Genomic DNA, 25,641 nt, shown 5'->3' on the forward strand with positions numbered 1-25,641 from the left:
TGAATCAGTTTATCACTTGCCACTATCTGCCATTCAGGAAATTGTGAGCAAACTATAATTGCCTAATACACAAGTGACAGTTTTCCAGTAAATGAAGTCTCCTCTGATGCACATTAAAAATACTCAGAGCAATAATTCAGGTTAGATGTTAGTTAACTTGTATTGTACTTTAAGGACAGAAACATAACGTAATAAATAATTAGATCATCCCACATTCTTGTTTTGGCTTCAAAAGCCAAACACAGCCTGCAATCATTAAGGCTTCTTAAATGCTGCATCATGGTTAATGAGTACCCTGGGTGACTGTTGGGCACAGTGACTTGGTGGTCCCCATTCCTCACCAAGTAAATCCTGTGATACCTGGTATTCCTTGTTTGTGATTTCCCAGCCAAATACAAACCAAGATTAGGTTCATAGAGTTGTACAACATGGTAACAGACCATTTGGTCCAATATGTCTACTGGAGCTAGTCCCGTTTGCCTGTGTTTACCCTGTATTCCTCTAAAGATCAGATGTGCTCAGTCACTTCCAGATTCATGCCAACTATCTGAAAAACACATTTCCATGATGCTGTTAATATGCAAATGCACTTTAAACGACAACCCTCTGCAGTGTTTGCCTCTCCCCTCCAAAATATGTAAAATCTCAAGAGGGAGAATAATTCATGCCAATCATTTGCTTTGCCACGTGTACCAAAAATAATATACCTTTCAATAAACGGACACACAACTAAATGTTCAGCTACTTTGTAAATATCTGGTGTCATTTCTCACTGGGGTACCTCTGACAGCCAGAAACCATTGGCCGGCAATTAGGCAAAACTTAAAACGATTGTTTCTGTTACAGTTCTTTTGAATTTTTCTTCAGCTCTTATTTGTACGAGTCAAATAAAAATGCGTTTCAAAACAGCAGCCAAATTTTACAGTTCCGTGCTAGTGAAGGAAGGAATGTTGTGTCCTTGTGGTTCCTCAATATTGATTGATCAGAGACCGACAGGTCAATTTCATTTGCGACATTAACATAACCTGACATCTCGTTGCTCAACTCACGAATGCTCGCTCCCCATAACATCAACAACTCACGTTCCCCGCCATTGGATTACAGCGCCGTCCTTAGGAAAGCGGTACTATGACTTCAGTGGATTCAGCCCAGGAAGGAAATAAAAAGAGTTATAGTTCAGTCGGCTCGAAATAGCGAGCTCATTGATTCCTTTACAACGAGACCTCTGCCACCGTCTATATTGTGACCAATTATCAATCGCTAATCTGGTTATTCACTGCAGATGCCGAGATAATAGTAACATGCCGGTTACAAAGTCAGACCTGTGATGACTCCCTGCGCGATTGTTCATTTTTTTTTAAAAAAGTGGAGACAACAGTTTTTAATACTCTCAGGATGCAAGACTGTGCCCAATGAAGCTTCCATTAGATCACTCAGTAGAGGGTTAGCCTGTGAGTGTGTATGAGTGAGCGAGAGAAAGACGAACGGGCAACTCTGCTTTAGCAGTCTGAACACATTCTCGACACGACGTCGCATTTTGAGAATGATTTTAATAGTACAGTGATGTAATGGAATTTGTAAAACCGTCTATACAACCTCCTTTTCCGAACTTTTTAAAGCAATTGATTGTCTGAAATTCAGATGATCGTTTCAAGTCCTTGCCAATATTTGTTTGTCTCTCCAGTTAACTCAACAGGTTGGAGCATGGGATGGGTATTTTGTTGGTGGGGTGGAGATGGAACTTGTTTGTTTTGGAAAAAAAATTAAAAAGCCTGATAGCGGAAGGGTGCTACCCTTGACGTCTGCCCCCCATTCATAAAATGGTGACATCATACCTACACCACTTCATCGTCATTCCTGAAAATAGAATTATATGACCTAACATTCATTCGCTCTCGCGACTGAATTCTAGGAAATCTCCCCATCTCTCCTGACTAGTCAACGTTCTGTTTAGAAAAAGCGGTCATTTAGTTCCGAACTCCAATAAAGGACGTATCTGGATTATAAAATAAAACTTATTCGGTGTTATTCTTAACTCAAACACAAGCCCAGTGAACCTTTGTTGAACCCAGGTGTATTTATTTCGCCTTGTCAATACAAGAAGTATTCAGCGCTACAGGCGGGGTTCACTTGTAATTATCTTCCGACAAAGACATTCGTTCCTTCTATTTTCCTAGTTGGCACCTGCATCTAATTTGTAATCTGATTACTAGGTCACCACGACCTCTTCAAATATCATTTAAATATTAAATTTTCCAACTACAATGAGAAAAATTTATATCTCCAATTATAACCAATACATAATGTTCTTGTCCACAAACTTAACCTCACCTCCTCAAAGCTTTTACATTGGAAATGTTGGACCAGGTGGGTCTGGTCATCCATGATATCTTTACTGCTTGTGAATACTTCAGGTCCAAACGGCTGCATAATTACTCATTAATTATTAACTAACAAACTGAAACTGGCCCGTTATTGCAATCCCTTTTTCACCAAATTTCCACCCCGGTCATTCCGTTGCGCACAATCCCATGTGCTTTAAACTGCGTAACCTCATGCGCTTCCTTGTCAAAATGCTTGAACGATATCAAGGATACTACATCTACTGGTTTCCCCTAACGACCCTTCTGGCTACAGCCCGAAAATGCTCTTAATTAAAAATCGTTCATTTTCACACATGCCGTCATTCATTTCAAACCGTTATGGCATTATCGCTCGCGTGTATTAAATCGCTTTCACGTAGTGATCTATTTTGGAGCCATCGTTAATAGTCTAATTCTTTAGGAACTTGGCACGTAAAATCTGAAACAGCAATCCCGATTTCCAGTGTTGTACACAGTGTGCTCAATGAATGTTTGAGCTTGATCAGTGATTAATGATCTTCAGAACTAAATGTACGCAAGCAAGTTTAAGGTCGTGCTTGAGGAAGGGATTTCGGCATCATGTAACAAACTGCAGCCACCTCATGGATACTTCAAACATCAATAAAATAAAGATGATATTAAATGTACGAGTGTGTACCCAATTAAACAGGGAGCTGATGCCCAGATGAGAGAAACTGCCCCTTTTTGAGGGAAGGCAACCCCGGAAGCCCTTAACACGCGTTATTGCGACTGCGGTTAACATTCCAACAATTAAGCGTCGCGTTCGCAATATTTTTTTCATTGAAAATCCGTATATGCATTTACCACAATGGAACAGCTCGCTAAACAGTTGCTGGAAATTAAAACGTCAACTGGAATTATATGTTTTTTAAAAAAAATACTTTCACTGCATTCGCTCAGACTTGGACGAGGATTTCATTTTTTTTAAAGAATACATTGTTGAAATCCTTGGAGCGTTTACAGATGCGCCGAGTTAGCACGAAGAACAATTCCACGCTGATCACCAAAAGAGAATCGTTTCCATCACAAACTTACCGTACACCCCCTGGGCAGAAATGCCTTCTAGTACAACTGTAAGCAGCCACGAGAGCAGATAAGCACAATCCATCTTCACGTTAACATATCCAGCCTTCGGCGCACTGTTCAGCAATCCCGGCACCCGGGGACCAGCGGCAATGATCCCCTCAGTCCCCAACTGGGCAGAGGACGGTCGACTACGAGGAAATCTAATGGTGTTTCTTTTTGGAAGAAATCAAGTCAGAGACAGGTGTCTGTGTTTCGGGGTTAGAGAAGCGGGACTGCGCCCGTTACTGTCCGGGTCGGAGCCTGCAGCCAACCCATAGAGATGGAGGCTGTTATTACACTGTAAGAGGCAAGAGCTCTGCCAGCCACGGCGGTTGTTTAAAAGTAACTCGCTTTGGTCCCTGGAGAACAATTAAGAAAACACGTTCGATCGCAGTTCAGCTGAATCCATTTAGTTCCCGGCCCATTCCGGCAGTCGCTAACATACCCAGTGATAAAACGGACAAGAGGAAGGCACCAGCTCCCGGCAAAACTCGGCTTCCTTTTCAACAGCGACGAATTATTCGAGCTGCAACATTTTTTTTCAATGAGAAATCTCTCCGTTCCCTCTACGCACGCACAAACGGACACATACACACATACACAGACACACAGCTGAATCTGATCGGAACTCAATACCCATCCACTCCCCAGATCCGGGAGAGGGGGAAGAGAAAAAAAAATCACTGAGACGAGAAGTTCAGGACGTGGAGAGAGGCTGGTTCACTGCTGTATCCAAGGCTGGCGGAGTAGAAACATGTCAGCTCGGCAGGGAGAGAGAACGAGAAGGGCGCCGGAGAAGACAGCGACAGTAGCAGCATCCCCATCCGTACCCGATCCGATCCCGCACTACCTCGGCTCGGCGAGACGGCTGCCTGGCTGGGTGGATGTAGGGTTTGGATGGAGGGGCAGAGGCAGACAGAGTCCGGGCGGAATTGTCAGCAGCTGTAGTGGCTGCTAGCGGAGCCCGATCATCACGTTGCTCAGTACGTGCTCAGATAGTGAACATGCAGCTCGCCCGCAGACGGAGACGTACGGGCTGCGTGATTGAAGCTCGTCAGCAGCGAGGCGAAGAAAGCAGATTAAAGGAGTGCTCCATCCCACTCAACGCGCATTTCAGCTGCATCGCCTTTCGCATTTCTACATTTGAGCACGGTTACTGTGTGAATAAAAAGGCGCAAGCGAGCGCGCACACACACACGGGCACAGAGATCGGGGCCGCGGCTCGCAGTGCTGAAACACTGTATTCCCCGCCCTGGACTTTCTGAGGAGGGCAAACAGGGAAATTAGATGATATTAGGACCAACACTTTTTTTTTGCGCACGGAATCGCAATGATTTTATGCATGCATGTTTTAGAGAAGCCCCTTGTTCGTATTAGACAAAGTTCCATAAGAGGCCCTCTAGCAAAACTCCAGGGCACAGCATTAAGCAGACACTTCCTGGGGCAGGTAATCAGAAAGGGGCGCGGCTCCTCGAGACCCCTCTCTTTATAAGAGGTGAGTCGAAGTTTCGTGTTCTCAGATGAGGTCAGTTTCTTCTCGATGACTAGGGCTCCTCTGTATCTCCTCGCCAATAAGCTACTGCTTGGGACGTTTCAGGTTTTGCGCTTACGCGGAAAGTTCGCAAAACCACCGGAGCAGGAGTAGGCCACTCGGCCCCTCAGGCCTGTTCCACCATTCAGTATGATCCTGACAATCTGCCCCGGCCTTGGCATCTTCTTTATGTCAAATAACCATAAACCTCGGTCTTTCAAATATAAACCTATCTTCATCTTAAGTACTTAAATTATTTCAATTGCGGCTAGACATTTGTTAAATGGAGAAGCAAGAGATTGTTGGAATCTGTAGCAAAGAAAAACAAACTGCTTGAAGAACCCATCGGGGCTTCTGTTGATGGAACTGGACCCTCGATATTTCGTATCAAGACTCAGACCTGATAACGGGCCCCAACCAAAAACATCCACTGTCCATTTTCCCCCACAGGTGCTACCTGGCCTGCCGAGTTCCTCTCGTAGTTTTTTTTTTGCTGGAAATTTGTTTAAAATATTTCAGTTTTAAAAAAAGATTGTTTGATCAGCTGGGTCCTTGTCACGAATCTGAATTTAAGAGTTCGGAACCAAACTTTTGCGAAATCGGTTCCTGGCGGTTATTTTGCCCCAAACAACGGATCGCTCTGTGCCCAAAGATTTTGCATTTAACTAAGTCCAGGCAACCCACTGCAGCCAAGGTGAGCGAGGCTTCAATGTATGTATGCGGGGAAACGGATGGGCTAAGTAACTCATGAAAAACAAATAACCGAGAACGGATATCAATGTGTGGTTTTATTCCAGGATAGAATTCCTTTGCAGTATTCGCACGCAGAAATATCCGGAGCCAGGAGATGAGTCCGGCCTCCAGAAGACACTGCCGACTCAACCTCAGTGTTACGGTCCCCTTCTATACTGAGCATCTTGTCCTGTCCAACGAACTGAACGTTGGGTTAATTCAGTGGGCAGTTTTAAATGTCCATTCACACAACCAACCGCACAACAATAATATCTGCCACTCATATCCTCTCCTAACGACCATAAGACAAAGGAGAAGCACCAGGCCACTCGGCCCATCGACTCTATTCCGCCATTCGATATGGCTGATATAATTATTCCTTTCATCTCTGTTCTTTTGCTTGCTGCCCATCACCTTTGACGCCTTGACTAACCAAGAACCCATCAACCTCTGCTTTAAATATAATGAATGGCTCTACAGCCGCCCACGGCAAAGAATTCCACTGATTCACAACCCTCTGGCGAAAGAAATTCCCTCTCATCTCTGCTCTAAATGGCCATCCCTCTATTTGGAGGCTGTCCCCTGTCTCACCCACCTGGAAGCATCCTCTCCGCAGCCATTCTATCTAGGCCCTTCAAGATTCGATAGGATTCGGTGAGATCCCACTTCATTCTTCTCAATTCCAGCGAGTACGGGCCCAGAGTAATCAAACGCTACTCATATGTCAACCCTTTCATTCCCAGAGTCATTCTCGTGAATCTCCTCTGTACCTTCTCCAATGCTAACAAATCTTTTCTTAGATAAGGAGCCTAAAACTGCTCAGAATACTCCAAAGGGCCTTCTGACCAATGCCTTATAAAACCTCAAGCGTCTCATTGTGGCTGTTATATTTTAGTCTTCTCAAAATGAACGCTAAAATTACAGTTGCCTTCCTTACCACTGACTCAACCTGCAAGCCAAATTTTAGAGAACCCTGCACAAGGACTCCTAAGTCCTTTTGCGCCTCTGATTTTTGAATTTTCTCCACATTTAAAAACATACCTGCACGTTTATTCCTTCAACCAAAGTGCATGACCATAAACTTCCCTACCCTATATTCCATCTGCCACTTCTATTTCCGCACTCCCAGGCTGTCCAAGTCCTTCTGCAGATTCTTTTCAACCTCAACACTACCTGCCCTTCCACCTATCTTTGTATTTTCTGCAAACCTGGCCACAAAGCCTTCAATTCTGACATCTAAATCATTAACATATAACATGAAATGAAGCAGTCCCAATACCAACCCAATGGAACACCACTTGTCACCAGCAATCAACCAGAAATAAACCTTTACCTTTATTTTGACTCTTTCCCTGTTGCCAGTCAGCTAATCTTCTATCCATGCTAGTATTTTTCCTGTAATACCATGGTCTCTTATCGTGTTAAGAAGTCTCCTATGCAACACTTGTCAAAGGACTTTTGAAAATCCAAGTAAACAACTCCTTTGTCCTGCCTATTATTTCTTCAAAGAATTCTAACAGATCTGTCAGACAAGATTTCCCTTAAGATAACCATGCTGACTTAGACCTACTTTATCATGCACCTCCAAGTACCCCAAAACCTCATCCTAGGTAATGGACTCCAACATCTTTCCAACAACTGAGGTCAAGCCTATTATTTCCTTTCTTCTGCCACCCACTCTTCTTAAAGAGTGGAATGATATTTGCAATTTTCCAGGTCTCTGAAACCATTCCAGAATCTAGTGAGTCTTGAAAGATCATTAATAATGTCTCCACAATCTCTTCAGCTACCTCTTTCTGAATTCTGGTGTGTAATCCATCTTGTCCAGGTGAGTTAATTACCTTCAGACCTTTCAGCTTCCCAAGCACCTTCTCCTTATGACAACTACAGTCACTTCTGGTCCCTGACACTCTTGAATTTCTGACATACTGCTAGTGTCTTTCACAATGAAGACTGATGCAAAATACTTATTAAGTTTGTTTGCCATTTCTGTGTCCCCATTGCTACCAGTCCAGTGTCATCTTCCAGTGGTCCAATACTCACTCTCACCTCTCTTTGACTCTTTATATATCTGAAAAAGAAACTTGGGTATACTCTTTGATATTTTTTGCTAGCTTATTTCATTTTTTCTCTCCTTTTTTTAATATTTGCCTTCTGTTGCTTTTTAAAGCTTCCCAATCCTCTAAATTATCATTACTTTTTTGCAATTTTAAATGCCCTCCCTTTTGCTTTTCCTTGTCACCCTTTGATCTTCCTTATCACCCATGGTTGCCTCGTCCCCCATTTTGAATCTTTCTTCATCTGCCCTGTGCTTTCAGAATTGATCTCATAAACTCCAACCACTGCTGTTCTGCCATTATTCCTGCTAGTGTCCCCTTCCAACCAAGATTGGCCAGCTTCTCTCTCATGCCTCTGTAAATCTCTTCACTCCACTGTATTACTGATACATCTACTTTATCTTCTTTCTCTCAAAATGTAGGGCAAATTCTATCATAATATCATCACTGCCTCTCAGGGGTTCTTTTACCTTAATCCCCCTAATTAAATCTGGTTCCTTATAAAATACTCCATCCAAAATTGCCTTTCCCCTACTGGGATCAACCATAAGCTGCTCTAAAAAAGCCATCTCATAGGCATTCTACATATTTCCTGTCTTGGGATCCAGCACCAATCTGATTTTCCCAGTCTGCCTGTACAATGAAATCCCCCATGATTAGCACAACATTGCTCTTTTGACATGCCTTTTCTATATCCCATTGTAATTTGTACCCCACGTCCTGGCTACTGTTCGGGGGTCTAGTTATACCTCACATCAGTGCCTTTTTACCCTTGCTGTTTCTTAGCTCTACACACAAGGATTCTACATCTTCCAATCCTATGTCACTTCTTAGGGGTTTGGTTTGATTTTTTACCAGCAGAGCCACACCACCCTCTCTGCCTACTTCCCTTTCCTTTCAATACAGGCTGTATCCTTGGATGTTAAACTCCTAACTAATAACTTCTTTCAGCCTCGTCTCAGTGATGCCCACTACTACCTGCCCATCTCGAACTGCCTTACAAGAGCATTGAGCTTATTTGGTATACTGGCGCATTCAAATATAATAATTTTAGTCCTGTATTCATCATGCTTTCGATTTTGCCCACATTTGACACCACATCATCCCACTGATTGCAATTGTCGCCTTTGTTTGTTTAAGTTCTCAAATGCCTTTTTGAAGTATATGAAAAATGTATCTGTATTTAATGCCTTGCGAAGTTGTACACAAGCATTTGTTACAGGGTAAGGTACCATCTAGCCATCCAAAGCTGGCGGAATAGACCAGGCCTGCTTATCAACATTTTTTTTTAATTCGGAAAGGCCATCTGCAAAGTTTGAAACCTACTCGGCCAATGAAACATCCCCCTTGTCCGAGGAAGCAGGCTGGGCGACTGTGATCTTTAAATTCTCTGTCTGTATTACAGAAAGACGATCCCTGGTTAGCTGGCGCCTTCAAATTCATCTTCCACGGGATAGGCATCATTGCTAGTGCCGGCGTTTACTGTCTATCAGTCACTGTTCCCTAGCAGATTCGCTCGCAAAGCCGTTTCAGAGTAACTGCAATGTTAGGGTCTGAAGTCAAATCTTGGTCAAACAGGAACAAAAAGGTAGATTTCACACTCTCGCGGACATTGTTGAACGAAAAGAGATTCCATACAATCTACAAATTTCATAATCATTATTAAGACCAGCTGACTGGAATTGCGGTGGTGAGAGTGGAACGCGTGTCTTTGGATACTAGCCGTAACAACGATCGTTTTACCCTTCTGCTGCGTACACACGGGAAGCCTTCAGTAACAGCAGTACACAGTACCTTAGGCGTAGAGATGCATGAAGTTACTCAGAAAGGAGGATACCTGGAGAACGGAAAAGGCCCCTGCATTTTTGGTCGTCGCAACAGACTAAACTCCAAGGCTTTGGCGAGAACCATCTAACAGAAAAGAAACAATTATTCCCCTTTGCAGCTGGAACTAACCTACCATCCAAGTCAGTGTAAATCAGACTTAGTGATTCAATAATCTGGTCTCGTGACTGGTTTCACGGAAACTGCTGGTTGCATTAGCGCCTTTCTACTTTATGAATTGATTACAACACATTACTGAACAGTGGACTACAATTTAAGAATCTAGCATATTATCGTGAAATCTGTTGTTTTGCAGCCGCCACTGCATTGTAATACACAATAATAATTTTAAAAATAAATTACAATAAGAAATATATGTGGAAAAAGTTAAATTAAAGAAGTTGTGCAAAAGGGAGCCTAAAAGAGCAAAAAAAATCAAGATTCAGAATATTCATGGGTTCATTGTCCATTCAGAAATCTGATGGTGGAGGGGAAGAAGCTGTCTCTGAAACTGAGTGCAAACATGAGGAAATCTGCAGGTGCTGGAATTTCAAGCAACACACATAAATGTTGCTGGTGAACGCAGCAGGCCAGGCAGCATCTCTAGGAAGAGGTACAGTCGATGTTTCAGGCCGAGACCCTTCGTCAGGACTACGAAGGGTCTCGGCCCGAAACGTCGACTGTAGCTAAAACTGAGTGTGTGTCTTCAGGATCCTATACCTCCTCCTTGATGGTAGCAATGAGAACAGGGGATGACCTGGGTGATGGGAGCTCTTAATGACGCATATCGCCTTTTGTAGATGTCCTGGACGCTAGGAAGGCTAGTGACTGATGCAGCTGGCTAAGTTTTGCAACTTTCTGCAGCTTTTTCCATCCTGTGCAATGCCCCCCCCCCACCAGACGGCGACGCACAGTTCCAGTGAACCAAGTTCAATCCAGACTTTGATTAAATATCCGTGGGATTTGCGCGTTCTCCCTCTAATCGTACGGGTCTCTTTCGGATGGTTAGGTTTCATCTCAAAGACGTGCCTGTTGGTAGATTAATTGGCCACTGTAAATTGCCCCATGTGTGTAACTGAATGTTAGTATCTGGGGGGAGTCGATGGGAAAATGGGGAGAATTAAGGAGTATTAGTATAAATGGTGAGTAATGTAGCCTCGGTGCCTTCAAGAAATTGTTTTCCTGCTAAATGGTTCAAATTCGACAGGAGAGCGGGAAATTCCGAAAAGATGATACAGGTCGCTTTATCGTCAGGGTTATACTGTAGTGACTTGTAATGCTGTGTCAAGTTTACTTTAATAACGTGTTTTAGAGACTACGAGATGTAAGGAAGCAAAAAAAAAAGTTGCTGTGTTGGGTTGGTCTAAGGTTACGGTTTTGAGGAGCGCAGTGGAGAAGCGAGGATAAAATTAGAAAGGCCAAACGTTGGCAGAGGGAATTCTAAAGCTCCTGGCCTGTATCACATCTCACGTAAGGAAATGGACTACACTCTGTTGAGATAAAGGCCAATAGGGTATGTATTGGTGCAGATGATAGAAAGTTCGTCCGTATGGCTTTCCCGGTGAATGGGAGGAATCTTGCAACTCAGTTAAATTTTAACTGCCCACTCTCGTTAAGCCTGGTTGGTGTTCCGACCATTAACAGTCAGCTAACCCGTATAACTATGGGCTTAACTTGCCTCGGTTCTCAGGACATGGGGTATCGCTCGATGAGTATTTTATTAATAGGCATTGCGTAACGAACAGGTGCTGACGCGTGTTGTAGATCGCGCTATTTCGCAGATTTGCAGCGCCCGTGGGGGGGGGGGGGATCGGGGGGTTTCGTCTTCTTCCTTGCCAACAAATGTAAATTGTAGGCAGGTTGTTTTGTGTTTGAGCAGTGGTGGGAAGTGGGGAGATTCATATAACCCTCCACATACCCCACTCACCCGAACTATCGTCAACTTTATTGGCTTCCGATTAAGCTTCACCTGCATTTGACGCCCAACAGTTGCAGTTCCAAAGGTGACATTCAATATACACAACAGCCATGGAGATATAGATCCCATAGAAAGAACAGAAGATATAAGGAAATCTTCAAGGGGTTTATCACCTTAAGTTCTGTACGATTTCCGGAGTCGAAATGCACGGGACATTGAATGTATCCGTCAACTGTTTATTGGCAATTTAAATAAATCATGACTTTGAGAATATTGAATATCAATTAAACACGGAGGAGCTTGCCACCTTTCGTAGGCTTCTATGGTAGGGAATGTCGAACAAATGAACAATATTCACACTTCATCGGCGTGACTCTGGAACAGCAGTGACGCGAGATGTTAATTATTTTGAGTTGGCGCGTTATAAGCTCCAATAGCGCAGTCAATTGCAGCAATAGTTGCAAACTGGAACGTGAACGATGTTATCAGTTATTTCATTAATAGCCGCACCATGAATCACTTACTGCACAAATACTCTCGACGGCGGAGTAAGGTGGAGAAGGCAGGCATTTCTACTCTCAGAAAAGAGAAACTTTCTGGGTTTTCAACGCTTCCGTTGACGTCCTCTCCCCACCACCCCAAGCTTAATTATTTACTTAAAGTGACAAGGGTGTCACAACAAGGTTCCTATGCATAAATCTGTGAGAAGTCTCCCAAATGGACTCAAGTTCCTGTCATGAGAAGAGTCATGTGCCCTCCGTTGGCAACATCAACTGATTTCTGTGAAAATTCAAACCTCGGTCCCTTAATCAATTAACAATAGTGAATAATTTCCAAAACCTGTCAGGACATTTTGGTGATATTATTATTTGACAAAATAATATTACTTCCTTAATAGGCTTAATTGCCATGCAGTTCGTAGTCCAGCGAGACATTTGGGCTTGCTCTTTAATATAGAGCCTCCTTCACTTAAATCACATTTTTTAAACCAATTCGTCGGTATCAGCGCGATTTCAGGCTCCGCTCCACTGCGAGACTGACACCACTCTCAGCTCGGCCGGCGGCGGGAATAGATACGCTGTCCTCCCTTGAAATCGCATTGATGAAAGCTTCTGACCAAGGCGCTGCCGGAACAGGCTAGGTCGATGGAGCTCTCCGCCCGCTACACGGTTACGGCGAGCGCGATCTTTGCCACAGCTGTTGGTTTCTTCTGTAGCATGAACTGTTCACGGGAGCCCGGCTGATTGATCCTACTTGAATGTGAAGAACTGTACGTTCAACCATTTACCTGCAAACACAACTCTATCTGCAATTAGTAAATCTTCGTATGCCAGAACTACTGTTCTTTTCTGAAGAACGCAAAATATAGAAAATTCCCACCTATCGTCGTCAACGCCCCCCCCGCCATTAATTGCTTTTTTAGAATCACTTCAGTAGTAATGTAACTTTACATTACTTGTAATGTAACATCACAAGTTCTGTTTTCGTTTGTTCTCTGCAAAGTTTTTTCTTCAAAATACAAATAATCCGGGTTATATATTTATCTGAATGACTGCATGCAGGCAGGGTATGGCGTAGTGTATAGAAACTTAGAAACTCTACAGCACAATACAGACCTTTCGGCCCACAATGCTGTGCCAAACATATACTTTCTTTAGAATTTACCTAGGGTTACCCATAGCCCTCTATTTTTCTAAGCTCCATGTACCTATCCAGGAGTCTCTTAAAAGACCCTATCGTATCCGCCTCCACCACCGTCGCTAGCAGCCCATTCCACGAACTCAGCACTCTCTGCGTAAAAAACTTACCCCTGACAACTCCTCTGTACCTACTTTCAAGCACCTTAAAACTATGCCCTCTCGTGCTAGAGGGAGAAAAACCCTGGGAAAAAGCCTCTGACTATCCACACAATCAATGCCTCTCATCATCTTATACATCTCTATCAGGTCACCTTTCATCCTCCGTCGCTCCAAGGAGAAAAGTCCGAGTTCACTCAACCTGTTCTCATAAGACATACTCCCCAATCCGGGCAACATCCTTATAAATCTCCTCTGCACTCTTTCTATAGTTCCCACATCCTTCCTGTAGTGAGGTGACCAGAACTGAGCACAGTACTCCAAGTGGGGTTTGACCAGGGTCCTATATAGCTGTAACATTACCGCTAGGCTCTTAAACTCAATTCCACGATTGATGAGGGTCACCGTATGCCGCCTTAACCATAGAGTCAACCTGCGCAGCAGCTTTGAGTGTTCTATGGACTCAGACCCCAAGATCCCTCTGATCCTCCACACTGCCAAGAGTCTTTCCATTAATGCTATATTCTGCCATCATATTTGACCTACCAAAATGAACCACCTCACACTTATCTGGTTTGAAGTCCATCTGCCACTTCTCAGCCCAGTTTTGCATCCTATCAATGTCACGTTGTAACCTCTGATAACCCTCCACACTATCCACAACACCCTCAACCTTTGAGTCATCAGCAAATTTAGTAACCTATCTCTCCACTTCCTCATCCAGGTCATTTATAAAAATCACAAAGAGTAAGGGTCCCAGAACAGATCCCTGAGGCACAGCACTGGTCACCGATCTCCATGCAGAATATGACCCATCTACAACCACTCTTTGCTTTCTGTGGGCAATCCAGTACTGGATCCACAAAGCAAGGTTCCCTTGGATTGCATGTCTCCTTATTTTCTCAATAAGCCTTGCATGGGGTACCTTATCAAATGCCTTGCTGAAATCCATATACACTGCATCTACTGCTCTACCTTCATCAACGTGTTTAGTCATATCCTCAAAAAATTCAATCAGGCTCCTAAGGCACGTCTTGCGTTTAACAAAGCCATGCTGACTATTCCTAATCATATTATGCCTCTCCAAATGTTCATAAGTCCTGCCTCTTAGGATCTTTCCCATCAACTTACCAACCACTGAGGTTAGACTCACTGGTCTATAATTTCCTGAGCCAACTCTAATCCCTTTCTTGAATATAGGAACAACATCTGCAACCCTCCAGTCCTCCGGAACCTCTCCCGTCCCCGTTGATGATGCAAAGATCATTGCCAGAGGCTCAGCAATCTCCTCCCTCACCTCCCACAGTAGCCTGGGGTACATCTCGTCCGGTCCCGGAGACTTATTCAACTTAATGTCTTCCAAAAGCATCAGCACATCCTCTTTTTTTAATGTCTCTATGTTCAAGCTTTTTAATCCGCTGTAAATCATCCCTGCAATCGCCAAGATCCTTTTCCGTATAGGATTTTAATTCTGCTCTATCATAGTACCGGTGAGTTGGGTGATTGGCTGCTGGGTAACTTGCATTCTAGTAGTGACCCACGGAGCTAGTGTTTCAATGGTTTATAATGTCAACGCTTTTTGTTGCACGTTCAACGCGCAAAGATATGAAATATTAAGAGATTGACATTCGAATGTGAATCTAAGCGCGAAGAATAAACGCTTACTTCTCCATTCTGTCTCATTCTGGGAGAATTTTAAAAGTCCGATCCGTGATTTACAAAAAGGTTCCGTTTTCCTCTGCCAAAGTGTTTCAGTATTAAGATCAATTAAGATCAATCGCAGTTCGGCAGAGAGTGATATAGTCTGCTCCTCAAGTTTCCTGCTCATGCCACCGTCATCTCCAGTAATTGGAATCCAGTAGGCTTCAAACAATTGAAACTCTGCGGGAAGTAGATAATGATCACCAGTTATCTATACTGCGATTCTCACAACTATGATCAGGCCATCTTTGTAAGTGGTGGACGAATTCTATGCTTTGCTAGGTCAATCACTTGAGCCATCCAATCGAAAGTGAGATGTAGATCCACTGAGAGACGGGCAGAACTGGCCGTGGTGGCAGTACGGCATCCAACTCATACAAGAAACAAGAACTTCGTTACAAACAAACAGAGGATCAGCAATAATCACCAATAAGACAATTTGATTCCATGTACGGAATATTTCCCACTAAAGTAAATTCTTACATCTCCCCAAATCTTTATGACAGTTAATGTCAATGGCAGTTACCATGGAGAGATGAACCGTTGTAATTCTGTGGATATGGCCAGCTCTTTACTGTATTGAGACTTTTGCAGTATTAATGTGCTGACTGCACTCTGCTGGCCAACATGCTAAGTAACAATCACGGATTTGGAATCTGCACAATCACGTCGCTAGACATAATTCTGCAATTAAAACTGAATTCTTAAATTGCAGAAAATTAAACATCAAATGACCTTGTACGTGGTTTTAATAAAGTAAATGCGATCTTTTTTTATTAATCGACCTTCCATTTTTCAAATTCCAAGTGTGCTGTTGTAAACATTAGGACTGTTCAAGGCATAACATATATAAGATTGACACTGAGTGGTAAACACAAATTTGTCGTCGATGCATTCATCCAGGATCTTTGGCCATCAAGGGGTAGACTGCCATCCCCCACCCACGGCTTCGCTATGTTCTGGAGTGGGGAAGGAGGTGCAGACGCCGATCTGCTGATTTCTAATAGCAGTTCAGCGTAGACACACCTGCCTTTACACAAAATACTTTAGATTTCCCTTTTACAGAGAGTTCTGTAGCAATAAATATCAGCTGTTAATTTTAAGAAGCAGTTTTAAACATTGAGATTTATATTCTCCTCAGTTCAAAAAAAATGTGACAAATTGAAGTTCTTCATCCACAGCTATTACCTGCACTTGTGAAATTGTGCAAAAAATAAAACTGAGAGTTTCACTTGGCTAAATAGTTCAAGATAAAAATAAAAGAATGATTGACCATAGAATCACAAAGAGTTTGAGCCTAATAAAAAGTACACTCTGCAGAAAAGTACTAAATGAATAAGTAGAACCAACGTTATTACATTTTAATACACGAGATTCAAATGGTTACATATACTCTAGGATAGTGGTTCCCAAACTTTTTTGGGTTACCGTCCCTTAGCTCCCAACTGCTTTCCTAGCGCCCCCCCACCCCAACACTTTTCCAGCTATTACAAAGTTAAAGAAAACAGGAACTGCAAATTTAAATCAGTGACAAATAATTGCAAACATTATTCAAATCTATTTAAAACTATAAATAAAATTATTTATTTAATTACAATAGAAACAATTTTCAACAGCAGTTTTAGAGCATACATTAGTGGTCCAACTATTGAGTACTTCATTGTTTTTTCACCTTTCAATGAGATGGACGGGCTTGGTGCAGTGACATCAACTTCTCAACATCAGGCTGAGTGTCATTCAGTAATTTGCAGTCAGTTTCATTGCTTTGGAAGAAGTTAGGTGACTGCACTGAAACCGTGAGCCACTAAATATGATGTTAGAAAGGCAATAAAGAATATCTTGACCTTTTTCCAGAGTGCAGGATAGCATTCAGAGATTTCTTTCTTGATATGATCTTTCTTTTAACCTCGGCTTCAGATCAAGGTCATTTTGTAGTGAGATTTGTTCTTCCTTCATCCTTCCTGTTAATCCCTCATTACAATTGTTCAGGAATGGATTTATTACCCAATCTGGAATTTGGATCGAGAGAAGATCTTGTTATCTCTCTGACATTTCTTTATGCAGCTCACCCAGGTAGGCACAGAATAGTTGAAGATCGTTGTCAGGTATTCCTTCTTTCTCTTAAAACTCAGAGAAGCTCAGAAATTTGAAAAGGTCGTGACGGCCAATGTTGCACTTAAATTGGATTAACTTGGACAAATGTGGAGACAATTGATTTGACTTTGATAAGATTCATATAATTTCCTTGCAATTGAAGACTGATTGCATTAAACTATGTGAATAATTCTGAAAAAATAAGCAAAGTCATGCCAAATATTCTTGAATTGATTACCAAATGAAGTATTCAAGTCTTCAAAGAATTTTATTACAGTTTAAAAAGTGCATAAAGTGCCTCGGGCAGTTTTCTTTGGAGAGCCATCTGACTTCTGTGTGCAACAGCGAGCAGTCAAATGTTCATCATCCTCAATACAAACCTCCCAAAATAGTCAGAATTGAGAGCATGAGTTTTGATTTTATTTACTGCTGTAATAGCAATATTTCATGATTTGTGCTCCTGATCGCTTAGTTTCTTTTGTGACAAGATGTTCTCTGTGAAAGATAAATATGTTAGGTACACCTTTTTTTCAAGAAAATAATAATGCACAGTGGTGTCCTGTCATTGATGGTGGCACAAGCAAGAAAGTTAGTGAACGGAATGTCCTTCTCTTTGAAAAATTGCTCAGAAACCCAAGATATTGACCCTCCCTTTGTATCTGTTTCTAGTCTATTTGCAAATAACAACTCTCAAACCATGCATTCCTCTTTTATAATGGTTTGTTAACTTATCCAACTGCAGAGCAAATTCTTTTGTCTGAAGAATGTTGTATAATGTGTCTTCCATATTATCAGACATTTCAATTATTCACCTTTGAGCAGAGTTGTCACCGCGAGGAATCGCTTTAATTATTTGGTCTGGAATCAGTGCTTCTCCAATTGAATGGGACTTTCCAGATTTAACAATAAACAATGAAATATTGTATGAAGCACACAAATCATCACTGTTTTTGTTGTGAAATGTTGGCAAACATGTTTTAAAGTGTGTTATATTTCTGGAAGTTTTCATGAAGTGACTGAAAATAAGCCAGTTTATTATTTGTTTTATCAGAGTGTATTCCCTTCAAATGTTCAGGAGCCTGGATGGTTTGGAGTGGGAGGAGCTAAAGATGGTGCCTGGGGTTTTTGCAGACTTGGGTGACTTACTCCATTTTGTCCATGAAGCAGTTTAATTCCCCTCTTCACATGTCTCTTCCTTTCTTTTGCAAGGTGGCTGGAGTCTGTGATCTACAGCTGCAACTCAGACCATGCTTAGTCATGGGTGGTGGGTTCTTGGTCTTGGAATTCACCGGGCAGCCTAGTGTTCGATATCTCCAAGTGCAGCCTGGAAGATGTGTGCCTTTGGGGCGTAGCCCTGTGGACAAACCAATTCACGAAGCATCATGGAAGACTGAAACATCGAGACAGCAAGCAGGCAGTATACGCATCTTTGAAAGAAGGCCTCTGCACTCAAGTGATCTCTCTCGCGCTCTCTCTCTCTCTCTCTCTCTCTCTCTCTCTTTCTCTCTCTCTTAAAAGATTGAGGGGGGATCTTATTGAAACGTATAAAATCCTAAAGGGATTGGACAGGCTAGATGCAGGAAGATTGTTCCCGATGTTGGGGAAGTCCAGAACGAGGGGTCACAGTTTGAGGATAAAGGGGAAGCCTTTTAGGACCGAGATTAGGAAAAACTTCTTCACACAGAGAGTGGTGAATCTGTGGAATTCTCTGCCACAGGAAACAGTTGAGGCCAGTTCATTGGCTATATTTAAGAGGGAGTTAGATATGGCCCTTGTGGCTAAAGGGATCAGGGGGTATGGAGGGAAGGCTGGGGCAGGGTTCTGAGTTGGATGATCAGCCATGATCACACTGAATGGCGGTGCAGGCTCGAAGGACCGAATGGCCTACTCCTGCACCTATTTTCTATGTTTCTATGTTTCACTCAATGGTGAGTGACAGTCTGCTGGTCCCCATGTCGGGGGAATTCAGACAAGCAAATCAGCACATTGCAACATCAAAACAACAAGCTATTGATCTCCCCTCTCTTTGTGGCAGGAGGGTATTTCTCTATCCCTCAGTAGTGAGAGAGAGAGAGAGAGGGAGCCTGTCTGCGATATCAAAATATTGGAATGGACTGTAGTTTCTGATGGAGTCTAAATCATGGTCTCTGGGGGTTTTGCAATTGCTTGCATGGACGGTGGTGGGGTCGATGCTTTTGCTGGAGCCAGTGGAGGGGGGAGTGTTGATGCTTTTGCTGAAGCCAGTGGGGGGGGGGAAGTGTTGATGCTTTTGCTGGAGCCAGTGGGGGGGGGGGAGGAGTGTTGATGCTTTTGCTGGAGCCAGTGGGGGGGGGAGGAGTGTTGATGCTTTTGCTGGAGCCAGTGGGGGGAGGAGGAGTGTTGATGCTTTTGCTGGAGCCAGTGGGGGGGGGGAGGAGTGTTGATGCTTTTGCTGGAGCCAGTGAGGGGGAGGAGGGGGAGTGTTGATGCTTTTGCTGGAGCCAGTGGGGGGGGAGTGTTGATGCTTTTGCTGGAGCCAGTGGGGGGGGGGAGGAGAGTTGATGCTTTTGCTGGAGCCAGTGGGGGGGGGGGAGTGTTGATGCTTTTGCTGGAGCCAGTGGGGGGGGGGAGTGTTGATGCTTTTGCTGGAGCCAGTGGGGGGGGGGAGTGTTGATGCTTTTGCTGGAGCCAGTGGGGGGAGGAGGAGTGTTGATGCTTTTGCTGGAGCCAGTGGGGGGGGGGTGTTGATACTTTTGCTGGAGCCAGTGAGGGGGAGGAGGGGGAGTGTTGATGCTTTTGCTGGAGCCAGTGGGGGGGGAGTGTTGATGCTTTTGCTGGAGCCAGTGGGGGGGGGGGAGGAGAGTTGATGCTTTTGCTGGAGCCAGTGGGGGGGGAGGAGAGTTGATGTTTTTGCTGGAGCCAGTGGGGGGGGGGAGTGTTGATGCTTTTGCTGGAGCCAGTGGGGGGAGGAGGAGTGTTGATGCTTTTGCTGGAGCCAGTGGGGGGAGGGGGAGTGTTGATGCATTTTCTGCTGCTTGTGCACAGGAGGGATGGGGTTTGGGGTTCTTATGTTTTCTTGGTTTTATTTCTGTTTTGTGGATGTCCTTGAAGAATAAGTATACATTTGCTGATATTAAATTGAACCATTGAACCATTGGCTACAAAGCCTCATTTGAGAAACTTTTTCACACACATTGGCTGCCATTGGTTGCTTGGTGCTGGTATAAATTCATACTGAGATATTCCACACCAATGCTGACTATACTTACTTTTTGTTTGGTTTGTTTCTGCCATTTTTGTTATGAATTAACAACCAGGGTCAATTGTATATTGTTTAAATCCAACCTTGGGCATGCCGGTCAATAATGGAGAATATTCTGACTTCATAACAGCTCAGGCAAAACCTGACTCCGCCTGAAGTTACATAAAATGAGGAGCATTATCTTGGTTGAACCATAGGCCAGAGAAATGCTGTCAAGACCATTCGAAAAACCAGATTCTGACGTTATCCCATTGAACTCTAATTCTAACTCTAAGCCTTGGATACTCTAATTCACAGGAATTGTATCACTACATGGTTAGAGTATGGGAATTGTATCACTACATGGTTAGAGTATGGGAACTGTATCACTACATGGTTAGAGTATGGGAGTTGTATCACTACATGGTTAGAGTATGGGAGTTGTATCACTACATGGTTAGAGTATGGGAGTTGAACAGCAATAACATCCAGATTCCTCATGATATGCCAAATACAGAAGTGTCACATTGCTTTACAACAACTATAACTCACTTCAAGCAAAGTCTAAAAGAATAGTGAGTTTGCAAGTGATGAGCTAATCATGTGATCAGAATCAGGTTTAATTCCAAAGGCATATGTCATGAAATTTGTTAAGTTAGTAGCAGCCGTACAATGCAATGCATGATACATAGAAGAAAAGTTTTAAAATGATATACCATAAGTATTGATATGTATAGTAAACAGTTAAATTAAAAATATTGCAAAAAAAGAAATAATTAAAGAAGGGTGAGATAGTGTTGATGGGTTCAATGTCCATTTAGGAATCGGATGGCAGAGGGGAAGAAGCTGTTCCTGAACCGCGGAGTGTATACCTCCTTCCTGATGGTAACAATGAGAAGGCATGTGCTGGGTTGTTGGTGGTCCTTAATAATGGACGCCGGTTTTCTGAGGCATCGCTCCTTCATGATGCTATGGAGGCTAGTACCAATGGTGGAGCTGACTAATTTTACACCTTTCTGTAGATTATTTCAGTCCTGCATAGTAGCACCTCCCCCCGCCGTGCCAGACAGTGATGCAGCCTATCAAAATGCTCTCTTTGAGGCACAAAGGATCAAATGAGTAATTAAATTATTAAAATAAGCCTGTAATCCCTCTTGTTACCAAACTATCCCCCACTGTCTCTTCTATCTTTATTGCTCCCTTAGAAACCCCCACTGTTCCAGGAGGGGTGTGATTTCACCCACTTTGGAACCACTGCTCCAGCATTATATAACACCCAGATTATTTGTGACCAGGTTTCTTTGCCTGAATGAGTACATAATTATGATGAGAATGGGCACACTGCAAATAGAATGCTGAGAAATCAATGTCTGAATTTAAAGTTGCTAAGAACCGGCCAGCCCTATCAGTAGGGCTAGCTGGCAATCCAGATGGGGCAATCTAAGGCTTTTTCCAGTGTACTATACTTGAAAGAGATTAGAATGTACTCACATCTGGTTGTATGAGTGTCTAACCAGACACTAGCTGATCCCTCAGTGATAGAACTATTACCAGACCAAAGGAATAATCTTCAGAATCTAGCTGATTCTTGACAGTGCCCATGAACATCCTACCAGCAAAGTGATTATCACCCAGACATTAAAATTGTGCATATGCCATCACACAAAACCTCAACATGTCAATTGATGAACCAAGGGGCTAATGCAACAAAAAAAGGCCATCTACCTATGCAGGATGTTTGCTCAAGGTGTACAAGAGGAGAATAGGAAGATCATGAAGAAATTTTGGAATTACTGTAATATCTACAAGGCCTTCAAGAACTTTGCAGCATCCCGGGCAGAGACTGAGTCAATGACTTTGGAAAAAGTTAGGGGAATGAGTGAGTTAACAGTTTGTAAACAGTTTTAAGGGCTTTAGAAGAAGCCCATGAAAAGTCCAATAAGGTTGTCATGCCGATTTATCAACTGAAGCTTGAGGTGGAAATTGATAATATCAAAATTTTGCAGCAACTCTGCTTTCGTGAGCTGAAGACTGAGGACTTAATAAAGTTGGAGAATTCTGAAGTCATTGAAGAGGCTAAAATATGATTCACTTAAGGTTAAACTGTAAGAAAGGTTTACAGTAAAGCACTTGGCCAGGGTATTCAGGCACTTCTCTACAGAACATCAGTGTGGTTGGTCTTGCCTCCAGACCACTTATAATGATCGTACATCCCTCTCTGGATTTTCACAACGATAGCAGAACAGAAATCAGCACCATCCAATTCAGAAGTACCAACACAACCATTGGGAGCCCCATTCTCCTCTTCTACCTCCTCAATATACTAGCCAGCAACCTACCATCACCAGTGCCTGAGCATTTGTAAATTCCTGAAACCAAACAGAGGGCCCCAGGAGAGGGATCAATAAATAATAGAGATTGAATTGAAGGAAATACTTAACAAAATCTTTTAAAGTTAGTGAAGGATCAGCAAGCAAATATAAATTTGTTTTTCACAGAGAAGGAATAGAGAAAAGTTAATGAAGAACAAATAGATGGAATAAATATATTCAGACAGTGCATGAAAATCACAGTCTAGGAACCAAGAACTAAAAAGCTGCAAAATAAAATAGTAAACATGCATGTGTCTCAATGTAATTTACATCAAGTGACCTAGCTGCCCTTTCTGAAACTCATTTGGAAGAACAAGGGTAACTGAGGGAGAAGAAAGGTGGTTGCACCTTGTTCTGGAAAGGGAAGGTGCAGATGAGCCTAGAATCCATGGTGTTAGCTTTGCAATAAAGAACTAACTTGACAGTCAACTTCTGAACTTTCCATGGGGATCACTGAACATGTCATGATGATCCATTTCATGCGTGCCAACAGCCAGATGGCAACTGTCGTGATAGCTTACGCACCAACTCTGGACTCACATGAGTATGAAAAAGAAGCCTTCTGCACTTGCCTAGATGTGACATTGTCAAGCATCCCCAAGAGGAATAAGAAAATTCTTTTAGGGGACTTGAATGCCAGGGTCAGTCGGGACTTCAACATTTGGAGGCGTATTATAGGAAAGGAAGGCATCAACTTGAATGCAGTACGATTTTTCTCTGTATGTGCTGTGAACAATAATATCATCATAAACATTCCTTTCCACCAGAAAAACAAATTAAAGGCATTTTGGCAGTACTTCCAATCTAAATAGTAGCATCTCATTGACTATGTTGTTGTCCAAGCTAAGGACTGGCATGATGTAAATATCATAAAGGCCATGATTGACACAGATGAATGCAGGACAGATCATCGCCTGATCTGCTCCACCATGTCCATCAGACTCCTAAAAAAGAGGAGGGTTTATTAGAAGCAGCTTGAGAGCCTGCTAGATACTGCCACACAACAGCATCTTCAGATCTCAGTTGGGGAAAACCTCCTAATGGAATATCAGGAGGATATCAACAACACTGGAGTCTGCTTAAATCCACCAGTCCTGATATTTATAAACATCAGGACTGGTTTGATGATAATGGTATGGAGATAGAATAACTTATCTTCCGAAAAGGAAAGACTTTTGTGCCTGGAAGAAAGGCCACAAAAGAAGCTTATTCCAAACCCAAGCCAAATGTCTAGCAGAAGGTAAGGGAACTAAAGAATTCTTGGAGGACTGAAAACCCAGACACTGGGAGACTCTGGTGACACGCAAGGCTTTTTCACCAAAGCAGTTTAATGGTCCAGTTTCCTGCAGATAACCCTCCTACACTCAAACGACAGAAAGAATTTGTTAAAAGTTTGGAAGGATATCAGCGATTGATGGAGAGAGGACTTTCAAGAACCTCCTAACTGTAGCAGCACTGCTGAACCAGGGATTACTAATCAAATCCTCCAGAGACCTGTGAAAGAAGACATGGGAGAACCTCCTGTATGAAATAGGTACATGATGCCATCAGGAGCCTGAAAAGCAACAAAACCATTGGTCCTGTTGGGATACCAGCAGAGATCCTCAAGGAAGGTGGACCACCACTCCTTCACCATATACACACCATATTCTTCAGCTGAGCATCCAGTATCTGGTCCACATGATGTCTCCATGTATGATCTTCAACATCCACTGTGTACATCAGTGGTCCAGTTCTTGTAGCTATCCCACCGGGTGTCCACTTGTCTTCTCAGTAATCACACAATAGGACTTCCTGTCCAATCTTGAAGATCCTTGCTTATTTACCTGGCAACTGCCTGAACTGTTTTTTCTGCACTTCTCTCCATAGATCTGGTTTCAGGAGGTCTATGTGAGATCTCAGATTCCTGCTCATGAACAGCATTGCAGGTGTTTGATTTGGCATCACATGAACAGTTGCACACAAAAAGTAAGTGTTCCACCTTCTGTTGTAGAGAAATATTCTCCTTGTCCATAGCTTTAATGGACCTCTTGAAGGCTTGGACAAACCTTTCAGCCACCCATTTGTTGCTGGATGTTGAGGAGCTGACTTGATGTCATTTTTCTTCATGAACAGTCAGAACCCTTCTGACATGTATTGGGGTCCGTTGTTCTGGTAAGCCACTTCTGGAGAAGTTAATCCTCAGAGCAGAAACAGTCTTCTCTGATGTGGTTGACTTCATTGGTATGACTTCAGGCCACTTCGAATGAACACCTACAGCAATCAGAAAAATGGAGTTCATGAATGGCCCAGCAAAGTCAATATGAACTCTTCGCTATGGTGAAGATGGCCACTCCCACGGTGTGGTGTTGGTGGGCATACATTTTGAATTTGGTTGTATCCTGAACAGCTTTTGGCCAAGTCTTCAATTTGTGTCTCTATTCCCAGCCACCAAACGTAGCTCCAGACAAGACTCTTCATCTTGACTGTAGCCAGGTGTCCTTCATGCAGAATTTCTAACACCCTGGTGCACAGTTTGGAGAAAACCACAACACAAGATCCACATATCAGCGTTCTTTGACACACATACAGCTGGTCTCCTCTCACTGAGAGCTTTAGAAACATAGGATTACCATGAGCTGGCCATCGTTGCATTGTGTTTTCATACTTTTGACAATGTTAGGTCATTTATTGTTTCTTCTTGTATTTCAGAATTTGTTATTGGCAATTGGTTCACCAGTGTTGTGTGGAACACCTCTGTTGGGTCACAGAGTGAAGACTTTTCCTCTTCTGTTGCCAACAGTGGAAGACATGACAAGTTGTCCACATTGCTGTGTTGTTTGGTGCCTTTAAACACTGTTATGAGAGTGGGCTCCTAGATAAAGTGCCCAGGATTGCAACTGGGTAGCAGTCATCACTGTGATTCCCTTCCTGGGATTGAAAATGGACGCAATGGGCTAGTTGTCTG

At 42.9% G+C, this 25,641-nt stretch overlaps 1 protein-coding gene across 1 annotated transcript in view; it reads right to left on the minus strand.

Annotated features, from left to right (window-relative positions):
• Positions 1–3,927, minus strand: part of mdga2a (MAM domain containing glycosylphosphatidylinositol anchor 2a) — a 1,018,846-nt gene extending 1,014,919 nt beyond the window's left edge. Inside the window, exon 1 of the mRNA XM_072270903.1 lies at positions 3,420–3,927. Within this exon, the coding sequence (XP_072127004.1) occupies positions 3,420–3,492 (73 nt within the window). The 5' untranslated portion in view covers positions 3,493–3,927. The remainder of the gene's footprint in view (positions 1–3,419) is intronic.
• Between the last annotated feature and the right edge of the window lie 21,714 nt (positions 3,928–25,641).

Source organism: Mobula birostris, chromosome 1 (genome assembly GCF_030028105.1).
Source record: "Mobula birostris isolate sMobBir1 chromosome 1, sMobBir1.hap1, whole genome shotgun sequence".
Lineage (NCBI taxonomy): Eukaryota > Metazoa > Chordata > Chondrichthyes > Myliobatiformes > Myliobatidae > Mobula > Mobula birostris.